We start from the raw sequence: 11,092 nt of genomic DNA, 5'->3' as shown, positions 1-11,092 counted from the left end.
CAGGAGGTGGAGGCCACAGTGAGCCAAGATGCCACCATTGCACTCCAGGCTGGGCAACAGGGAGAGATTCGATTTTAAAAAAAAAAAAAAAGTTCCAATTTCTCCACATTCTCACCAACACTTGTTATTTTCTGGATTTAGAGCTGCATGAGGTTTGTTTGGGTCAGAATAAAGGACAATTGGGAGGAACAAGGAAGGCGCTGTAGTTGGCAGTCGGGCTAGAGAAGAGAGGCGCCTGAGCCTACGAGTCGGGCTTGTGAGTGGGGCGGCCTAGCGGGCAGGCATGGGGCCAGGCCAAAGGACTGAACCCGCAGAAGCGTCACGAGCGCCGAGGCGGCTGCCGACGGCGGGCCTGGGTCAGTGAGAAGTCCCCGGGCACCCGCCCTGCCTGCTACTCCCATCCCCACCTGGTGCGCGCCCCACGAGGGACGACCCCCAACTGGGTATCATGCCTACCCTCAGGGTGGAGCCGGCAGGAGTTAAGAAGTTTCCATGCTTTTGCTGCAAACCAGAAGACTCTGTTCCCTGTATATAGAATGTGAGTAATGTTTGAAAACAACTGGCTGGTGTTTAAAATTAAAGATTGTTGTGACTGTTTGTCCTAATCCCAATGCTGAAGTAAGATTGTCTTGGAAATACTAATTTGGGGTAATCCAAATCTTCTGGAACCATGAAAATTTTGCTGGCTTTTGACTTTGACAATACAATCATAGATGACAATAGTGACACCTGGATTGTACAGTGTGCGCCAAACAAAAGGCTTCCTACTGAACTGAGTGATTCTTAGCAGAAAGGATTTTGGACAGAATTTATGGGCAGAGTCTTTAAGTATTTGGGAGATAAAGGTGTAAGAGAACATGAAATGAAAAGAGCAGTGACATCAATGCCTTTCACTCCAGGGATGATGGAACTCTTCAACTTTATAAGAAGGAATAAGGATAAATTTGATTGTATCGTTATTTCAGATTCAAATTCAGTCTTCATAGATTGGGTTTTAGAAGCTGCCAGTTTTCATGACGTGTTTGATAAAGTGTTTGCAAATCCAGCAGCTTTTAATAGCAATGGTTATCTCACTGTGGAAAATTATCATACTCATTCTTGCAATCGATGCCCAAAGAATCTTTGCAAAAAGGCAGTTTCGATAGAATTTTTAGATAAACAGCTACAACAGGGAGTGAATTACACACAAATTGTTTATATTGGTGATGGTGGAAATGATGTCTGTCCAGTCACTTTTATAAAGAATGATGATGTTGCCATGCCACGGAAAGAATATACCTTGCAGAAAACTCTTTCCAGAATGTCTCAAAATCTTGAGCCTATGGAATATTCTGTTGTAGTTTGGTCCTCAGGTGTTGACATAATTTCTCATTTACAATTTCTAATAAAGGAATAATATACCAGCAAAAAAAAAAAAAAAGAATAAAGGACAATTGCCCTGGATCAACCAACAAAGGCTCTTCAATTTTTTAGTTCCTCATTGTTGAGGAAAGTTTCCAACCACTCCACTTATGGTTCAGTGTTCATTGGCCAACCTGAGATCCTGACTCCTAAGTGGGGAGTTTTATGGATGTGTATGAATAACTAGTGGAAGCATGTTCTACAGCAGCTTCTGAACAGAGAAACTAGAAAATAGAATTCTGGGCCGGCTCACGCCTGTAATCCACCTGCCTTGGGAGGCCAAGGCAGGTGGATCACATGAGGTCAGAAGTTCGAGACCAGCCTGCTCAATATAGCAAAACCCTGTCTCTACCAAAAATACAAAAATTAGCTGGGTGTGGTCGCAGGTACCTGTAATCCCAGCTACTCAGGAGGCTGAGGCAGGAGAATCACTTGAACTCCAGAGGTAGAGGTTGCAGGGGGTTGAGATCACGCCACTGCACTCCAGCCTGGGCAACAGAGTGAGACTCTGTCTCAAAAAAAAAAAGAAAAGAAAAGAAAGAAACTATAACTCTGGAGGAAAGTAGTTAGGGGAACCTGGAAAGTTAGGGGAACTGAGCAGTAAGAACCACAGCTAATTCTTTGGGCAGATTTCCCTATTCTCTTTCCCTCCAACAATAAGAATTCCTCTCCCCACCCAGGGAACAGAAGCCTGCTGTGCCCACCCAGAGGAAGATTCTGATCAGAGAACACGTCAGTGTTTAGAAAATGGCAACTTCTAAGTCACCTTGAGCAGGGTAAATGCTGTGGGCCAAGCTGGGGATACAGTTCAGTGGGAGTTCAGACTGAAAAAATGCAGACCCCTGGGGCACTGCCCATTTCTCAGGGTCTGATCTACTGCAGTACTAGGGGTCTACTCAGGTCTGTGTCTGCCTCCTCTCTGAATAGGCCCAATAATTTATCTAAACAGCCTTCTTACAGCAGCGCCCCACTCTACGTGACCAGATGGGAGTTCCAGACCTGTGTTGTCTCCTGGGACATTGACACAGAAGCCAAGTTTATTGATGCTGGGGCAGTCACAATTGGTTGTTTGGCTTGTTTGTTTGAGATAGGGTCTCACTTTCCATCCAGACTGGAGTGCAATAGCATAATCACAGTTCACTACACTCACAACCTCCCGGCTCAAGCAATCCTCCCACCACAGCCACCTAAGTAGCTGGGACTACAGGTGCATGCCACCACGCCTGGCTAAATTTTTAATATCTTGTAGAGACTGGGTGTTGCAATGTTGCCCAGGCTGGCCTTGAACTCCTGAGCTAAAGCAATCTGTCCGCCTGGGCCTCCCAAAGTGCTGTGATTACATGTGTGGGCCACCACACCCAGCCCACGATTGTAACTGGTTCAGGGGCTGGCATAGGAATGGTGATTGGCCACTTGATCATTTGCTCTGCCATGAGCCCATCTCTCAAGGAGTGGCTCTTCTATGCCATTCTGGACTTTGCCCTGTCTGAGGCCATGGGGCTCCTCTGTTTGACAGTCACCTTCCTTATCGTCTTCACCATGTGAAGCTCCATGGAGTCACCTACTTGTCCCTGCTGCTACGACTCCATAACATCCCTGGTGCTGGCATGTGCTAAGTTTTACCATTAAACACGTTTATCGTGAAAAAAAAAAAAAAAACCACTTTATTGGTGGAACAAATACTGCACGCACTGGGAATCCAGAGCTTAGAACCCTGGTTTTCAGTTCTGGTGCTTTGGCTAAGACGCTGTGTGACGTTAAGCAAACTTCCTCCCGTAATTTCCTTTTCAGAAGATACAACTAAGTTAACCTGTTTTAGACCGAAGGCTGGGACAACAACTGTCACAGTTTTCTGAATGCCTGTTCTGGTTCAGCTATACCTTGCTTTTTAGTTATCTTTATAAAGCAATGAAAAATCCACCTTTATGATAAATAATTGCATTATCATGTGAAACTTTCCACCACAGCAAGCCAGGCAAAAATATGATTGTGTATGATCCCTGCTCAAGGGAAGTATGTAGAAATAAAATGACTCATGCACTGCAGTAGTGAGACTGCTGAGTGGGAATGTGGGCAGGACACGAGGGTTTCTTTTTTAAAAGTTTCTACAACATAGGCCATGCATGGTGTCTCACGGCTGTAATCTTAGCACTTTAGAAGGCCGAGGCAGGAGGATTTCTGGAGCCCAGGAATTCCAGACCAGCCTGCACAACATAGGGAAACCCTGTCTCTTAAAAAAATAATAATGGTGCTCGCTTCGGCAGCACATATACTAAAATTGGAACGATACAGAGAAGATTAGCATGGCCCCTGCGCAAGGATGACACGCAAATTTGTGAAGCGTTCCATATTTTTTAAAAAATAATAATAATAATGTGGCTGGGTGTGGTGGCTCACATCTGTAATCCTAGCACTTTAGGAGGCCAAGTCAGGCAGATCACCTGAGGTCAGGAGTTTGAGACCAGCCTGACCAACATAGAGAAGCCCCATCTCTACTTAAAATACAAAATTAGCGAGGGATGGTGGCACATGCCTGTAATCCCAGCTACTTGGGAGGCTGAGGCAGGAGAGTCGCTTGGACCCGGGAGGCAGAGGTGGCAGTGAGCCAAGATCATGCCATTGCACTCCAGCCTAAGTGACAAGAGAGAGACTCCATCTCAAAATAATAATAATATGGGCTGGGCACAGTGGCTTATGCCAGTAATCCCAACACTTTGGGAGGCTGAGGCAGGCGGATCACCTGAGGTCGAGAGTCCAAGACCAACCTGACCAACATGGAGAAATCCTGTCTATATTAAAAATACAAAAGTTAGCCAGATGTGGTGGCTTATGCCTGTAATCCCAGCTACTTGGGAGGCTGAGGCAGGAGAAGCACTTGAACCCGGGAGGGGGAGGTTGCAGTGAGCCGAGATCGCACCATTGTACTCCAGCCTGGGTGACAAGAGCGAGACTCCATCTCAAAAAAAAAATAATAATATGATGGCTCAAGCCTGTAATCCTAGCACTTTGGGAGGCTGAGGCAGGCAGACATGAGGTCAGGAGTTCAAGACCAGCCTGGCCAGCATGGTGAGAACCCATCTCTATTAAAAATGCAAAAAATTAGCCAGGCATGGTGGTGCACAACTGTAATCCCAGCTACTCAGGAGGCTGAATCAGGAGAATCACTTGAACCCAGGAGGCAGAGGTTGTAGTGAGCCAAGACTGCACCACTGCACTCCAACCTGGGGACAGAGCAAGACTCTATCCAAAATAATAATAATAATAAAATTAAAAAGTTGCCGGGTGCTGCGGCTCACACCTGTAATCTCAGCTCTTAGGGAGGCAGAGGCAGAAGGATAGCTTGAGCCCAGGAGTTCGAGACCTTCCTGGGCAATATAGTGGGACCCCATTCTCCATAAAAAGGAAAAAAAAAAAAGACAAAAAAAATTTAAAAGTTACTACAACATTGTTATGTTATCTACTTGTTGGTAATATCTAAGCAGCCAGGCTGGGTAACATGGCGAAACCCCATCTCTATAAAAAAAAAAAATACAAAAATTGGCCAGTTGTAGTACCAGCTGCTTGGGATGCCGAGGTGGGAGGACTGCATGAGCCCAGGAGGTTGAGGCTGCAGTGATTGTGATCATGCCATTGGACTCCAGCGTGGGCAACAAAGCAAGACCATGTCTCAACAACAACAAAAAAAAAACAGATAAGCACAAATTTAAAGTGATTTAATAGGCTGGCCACAGTGGCTCACACCTGCAATCCCAGCACTTTGGGAGGTCAAAGCAGGCATATCACCTGAGGTCAGGAGTTCAAGACTAGCCTGGTCAACATGGTGAAAGCCCATCTCTACTAAAAATACAAAAATTAGGGCTGGGCATGGTGGCTCACGCCTGTAATCCCAGCACTTTAGGAGGCCCAGGTGCTAAGCAGGTGGATCACACGAGGTCAGGAGTTTGAGACCAGCCTAGCCAACATGGTAAAACGCAATCTCTACTAAAAATACAAAAATTAGCCAGGCATGATGTCGCCTGCCTGTAATCCCAGTGACCTGAAGGCTGAGGCAGGAGAATCACTTGAACCCAGGAAGCAGAGCTTGCAGTGAGCTGAGACTGCGCCATTGCCCTCAAGCCTGAGTGACAAAGGCAAAACTTTGTCTCAAAAATAAATAAATAAATAAAATAAAGTAATATAATAGATGCTTTTTTTTTTTTTTTTTTTGAGACGGAGTTTCGCTCTCGTTACCCAGGCTTGAGTGCAATGGTGCGATCTCGGCTCACCGCAACCTCCGCCTCCTGGGATCAGGCAATTCTCCTGCCTCAGCCTCCTGAGTAGCTGGGATTACAGGCATGCGCCACCATGCCCAGCTAATTTTTTGTATTAGTAGAGACGGGGTTCACCATGTTGACCAGGATGGTCTCGATCTCTTGACCTCGTGATCCACCCGCCTTGGCCTCCCAAAGTGCTGGGATTACAGGCTTGAGCCACCACGCCCGGCCTATAATAGTTTCTTATAAATTATTCCAGTTTGGCCAGGTGCAGTGGCTCATGCCTGTAATCTCAGCACTTTGAGAGGTCAAAGTGGAAGGATCACGAGGTCAAGAGATCGAGACCATTCTGGCCAACATAGTGAAACCCCATCTCTACTAAAAATACAAAAATTAGCTGGGTGCAGGGGCACGTGCCTTTAATTCCAGCTACTCGGGAGGCTGAGGCAGAAGAATTTCTTGAACCCGGGAGGCGGAGGTTGCAGTGAGCCGAGATCGTGCCACTGAGCTCCTCCAGCCTTGTGACAGAGCTAGACTCCGTCTCAAAAAAAATTATTCAAGTTTACTAAAGACAGCAAAATGTGAAAAACTCACCTACCTACCCTCACCATCCAATCCTTTATTGCCCATTGTAGGCCAGGAACCCCAGGAATTAGACTCTGGAACAAACTTGTGTGCAGGTGGTTCACTGGGAAGTGCTCTCAGAAACATGTGTAAGGCAGTGAGGAAAGCAGGATTTGTCACACAGAGAAGTTAGGCTGTGATGCAGTTGCAACAGAGGCTTCAGCAATCCTCCAGGGAGCTCTAAAGCTAGGATGGCCATTCAGAACTGTCCCTAACTGAGGGAAAGGGGAGATGCATTTATATCCTATAATAATCAGTCATTGGATGCAATCTGTCCTTAGGCAAGGACTTAAACTTGACAAAGCAGCTACACACAACTAAAATTGCAGTCTGGGAAGGCACTATGCAGTAAGTTGTCGGCGGGCAACATTCCCGGCAACTGCAATAAGTGGTCTGTACTAAAGAGGGGCATCTAGGGAGCACACCACAGTAGCCAGAACAGCCCTACACTCCTATTCCTCTCCCGATACAAAAATAAGACCTGTGTTCTTGTTTCTCCTCCTCCTCCTTCTTCTTTTTCTATCTTCTCCTTCTTTGCTTTTGTTTGTTTCCTTTCTCAAAACTGAAGTCTCAAGAACCTATGTTTTTAAATTCATGTACATGTATGTTTTCATTCACAGACATACATGTATATGCAATTTTCTTTTACTTCAAGAGAAACATAAAATATGCATTGTTCTACTGCTTTGTTCACTTGTGTTGGAGATCTTTATAATGGGTACAAATAACTAACTCCCTTGTTTTTTGTTTTTTTAAACAATTGCCGGTCAGGTTTGGTGACTGACACCTGTAATCTCAGCACTTTGGGAGGCTGGAGGTGAAGGCTGCAGTGAGCTGAGATCTCACCACTGCACTCCAACCTGGGCGACAGAGCAAGACTCCGTCTCAAAAAAAAAAAAAGGAAGTGAAAGTGTCATTTCACCCAAGAGTCAGTACCATTCAATACCAGTCAATATCATTCAATACTAGTTAATACCAAGATAAAACCACTGATAAAAATTTATTGTGGCTGAGCAAGGTTGCACATGCCTGTAATCCCAGGACTTATGAGAGCTGAGACAAGAAGATCACTTGAGCTCTTAGGAGTTGGAGACTAGCCTGGGCAATGTGGCAAAACCCAGTCTCTACAAAAATTAGCTGGACTTGGTGGTGTGCACCTTTCAAAAAAAATCTGATGAAATTGGACATCTGTGATATGAAATATTATGCAATTATTTTATTTATTTATTTGGACAGATTCTTGCTCTGTTGCCCAGGCTGGAGCGCAGTGGTCCAATCTTGGCTCACTGCAACCTCCGCCCCCTGGATTCAAATGATTCTCCTCCCTCAGCCTCCCGAGTAGCTGGGATTACAGGTGCATGCCACCATGCCCAGTATTTTCTCTACTAAAAATGCAAAAATTAGCCGGGCACGGTGGTGGGCACCTGTAATCCCAGCTACTCGGGAGGATGAGGCAGGAGAATCGCTTGAACCCAGGAGGTGGAGGTTGCAGTGAGCCGAGATCATGTCATTGCACTCCAGCCTGGATGGCTCAAAAAATAAAATAAAATAAAATAAAATAAAATAAAATAAAATAAAAAAATAATTAGCCAAGCATGGTGGCCTGTGCCTCTCCAAGCTACTCAAGAGGCTGAGGTGGGAGGATTGCTTGAACCCCAGAAAGCTCCTTTAGCAAACAGATGCTGATTTATAAATGAAAAACTATTACAATAACATTCATCTTTGAGGCCTTGCACAGTGGCTCATGCCTATAATCCCAGCACTTTGGGAGGCCAAGACAGGTTGGATCATTTGAGGTCAGGAGTTCGAGACCAGTCTAGTCAACATGGTGAAACCCCGTCTCTACTGAAAATACAAAAATTAGCCAAGCATGGTAGCTTGTGCCTGTAATCCCAGATATATGGGAGGCTGAGGCAAGAGAATCACTTGAACCTGGGAGGTGGAGGTTGCAGTGAGCTGAGATCGTGCCATTGCACTCCAGCCTGGCGGCAGAGCGAGACTTTTTCTCAAAAAATAAAAAAAGATTCCTCTTCAGAATAGCCAAGGTCTCTATGAGGCCAGGAATCTGTCACATCTTCACATCCTCAGTTCTCCTACTATAGTAAGGAGTGCTACCAATGTTTGTGGTTGGTGGCGAAGGTATTGAGCTTCTGTAGTCAAACTTGCTTATTCCCACCAAGGGAATGGAGAAAAGGCACAATAATCTAAAATAATGGCTCCATGAATATATTTGATTTTGAAGTGCATTGTGTGATAATTTTATGGTAATTTACCTTTATAGTCACCTTTTAGTGAAAAAAATAGTTCCTGAGCATGAATTAATTAAGTAATACAGGTATCTGTCCTCACATTTAAGAAACTGCAGGCCGGGCACAGGGGCTCACTCCTGTAATCCTAGCTCTTTGGGAGGTGAGACAGGCAGATCACCTGAGGTCAGACCAGTCTGACCAACATGGAGAAACCCCGTCTCTATTAAAAATACAAAACATTAGCCTGGCATGGTGGCACATGCCTGTAATCTCAGCTACTCAGGAGGGTGAGGCAGGAGAATTGCTAGAACCTGGGAGGCAGAAGTTGCAGAGAGGCGAGATCGTGCCATTTTTTTTTTTTTTTAGACGGAGTTTCGCTCTTGTTACCCAGGCTGGAGTGCAATGGCGCGATCTCGGCTCACCGCAACTCCGCCTCCTGGGTTCAGGCAATTCTCCTGCCTCAGCCTCCTGAGTAGCTGGGATTACAGGCACGTGCCACCATGCCCAGCTAATTTTTTGTATTTTTAGTAGAGACGGGTTTCACCTTGTTGACCAGGATGGTCTCGATCTCTTGACCTTGTGATCCACCCGCCTCAGCCTCCCAAAGTGCTGGGATTACAGGCGTGAGCCACCACGCCCGGAGGGATCGTGCCGTGCCATTGTACTCCAGCCTGTGCAACAAGAGCAAAACTCCATCTCAAAGAAAAAAAATAAGAAGAAACTGCAGATGTCCCTGGAGAATCATTCCAACGGAAACATACTCTCCCTGGCGGGGCACAGTGGCTCATGACTGTAATCCCAGCACTTTGGAAGGCTTAAGTGGAAGGATCACTTGAGGTCAGGAGTTTGAGACAAGCCTGGGCAACATGATGACAGCCCCATCTCCACAAAAAACTGAAATTAAAAAATTAGCCAGGTGTAGTGGCGTGCTCCTGTAATCCCAACTACTGGGGAGGCTGAAGTGGAAGGATCACTTGAGCCCAGGAGGATGAGGCTGCACTGAGCAGCGATCACTCTACTGCACTCCAGCCCGGGCAACAGAGTGAGACCCTGTCTCAAAACAAAAAAAAGTGAGGTCAACTTAAAATGTAGAATTAACCTTATTTCTGCCAAATAAGTATTAAAACTTACAGTTTCCAAGAACACATTGCTGGTAGGGAAGGAAACTGGCAAGGAGAGAGACTCCAAGAAAGAATGAGTGGAGACTCACACACCATCAACACACAGTGAGTAGACAGATCAAGGGGGTGAGCCACAAACAGCCCATAGAAGGCCAGTGGTTGAGGTGTTTGGAATGAGTAAGAAAAGTCAGTCATCTAGTCAATAAATATTTGAGGAGAAAAAGAAAGAAAGGAAGGAAGGAAGGAAGGAAGGAAGAGAAAGAAGAAGGAAAGAAAGAAGAAAGAAAGAGAAAGAAAGAAAGAAGGAAGGAAGGAAAAAAGAAAGAGAAGGGAGGGAGGGAGGGAAAAGAAAAGAAAAGTCAGACTACTCTTGGCTGCAAGTGAAAGAAATCCGACACAACTAGCTTTGACAAACCACAGAAAGAGCCTCAAGGGCAACTGGAGCTGAGTCTGGCTCCCTCTCCCCCATTTCTTCTCTTGTCTGTGCGTCTCTCTAGCTATCAACTCCGCTCTCTCTCAGACAAGTTCCTACAAGTGAATGGAAGAATAACTGCTGGCAGTCTTTAGACCACATCTCTCAGCTACCCCACCCAAGAAGAACTGCACTCTTTCCCTTCGTATCAATTCAAACATCCTGGTGCAGAGCTGGGGGGCTAGGGAGGGACAGGAGGGAACATCCAAAAGAAATGAGAAGATATGAGCCACGATTAAAATATTAAATGTCTTCCACATGGAATCAAAATCCTAATTGGCTTCTATTCTTTTGGGTTATAAATGCATCCATTTCTATAAATTCAGGAAAGATGCAGATAAAGCAGGTTAATGAGCACAACTGTATCCCTCATCGACATCAACAGCATCATTATTTTCATGTATGGGTATATTCTGTTGATTAACTTTTATGCTTATTAACTTTTGATGGAAAATGACACATGAAAATGTAAGCATGCTGATCATCTTTGATAACCATCCTACATTTTTTTCTGTAGTTCTACATTGACTCTTCCCTTCTACTTCTGTTAAGTGGTCCATTGATGAGAATAATTCCAAAGACTTAAATATAATATTTCAGAATTGATCACACACTGTATACCCCAGTAGATAGATTCAAACCAATGTCTACTTGGAAAGGAATTCATTAAAGCTGTAGATTTGCACTTTGTGACCTTGGGCAGATCCTTTAGTAATTTAAACTTCAGTGTCATTCTTTGTGAAATGGATACGATTACCCATTTAGCGGGGGTACTGGGTGGACTAAAGATAACAAATGTTTACCAGGGCATGAGAGACCCAATATATGGTGCTAATTGATTTTACCCAAAGCTATTCTACTATAGATGCCCTGAGAGAACTGCGTCTAGGTTGGGAGGACTCAGAAGTCCTCCACTATGCACTCACCTGCCCAAGGCATGTACAAAGCAAGCAATGGTCAGTTTACGGGGTC

General features: G+C 45.1%; 2 protein-coding genes and 1 non-coding gene across 3 annotated transcripts; all 3 read left to right on the top strand.

Moving 5' to 3' along the window:
* Positions 1-487: 487 nt before the first annotated feature.
* Positions 488-1,396, top strand: LOC105716547 (pyridoxal phosphate phosphatase PHOSPHO2-like). The gene is given in 1 exon segment (XM_012451250.2): positions 488-1,396. A coding segment is annotated over 1 exon segment (726 nt). The 5' UTR covers positions 488-670.
* Positions 1,397-2,233: 837 nt separating this feature from the next.
* On the top strand, positions 2,234-2,946 carry LOC105716548 (ATP synthase F(0) complex subunit C1, mitochondrial-like). Its single transcript, XM_012451251.3, has 2 exons — positions 2,234-2,455; positions 2,764-2,946. The coding sequence occupies exons 1-2, from the start codon at positions 2,234-2,236 to the stop codon at positions 2,944-2,946; spliced, it is 405 nt and encodes a 134-aa protein (XP_012306674.2).
* Positions 2,947-3,649: 703 nt separating this feature from the next.
* LOC135276010 (U6 spliceosomal RNA) lies at positions 3,650-3,756 on the top strand. Its single transcript, XR_010343577.1, has one exon. It is a non-coding gene; the product is annotated as a U6 spliceosomal RNA (small nuclear RNA).
* The last annotated feature ends 7,336 nt before the right edge of the window (positions 3,757-11,092 follow it).

Source organism: Aotus nancymaae, unplaced genomic scaffold (assembly GCF_030222135.1).
Source record: "Aotus nancymaae isolate 86718 unplaced genomic scaffold, 86718_ANA_hifiasm-v0.15.2.pri h1tg000019l, whole genome shotgun sequence".
NCBI classification, from domain to species: domain Eukaryota; kingdom Metazoa; phylum Chordata; class Mammalia; order Primates; family Aotidae; genus Aotus; species Aotus nancymaae.
The sequence above is the reverse complement of the archived record's forward strand: the minus strand, read 5'-3'. Positions and strand labels throughout refer to the sequence as shown.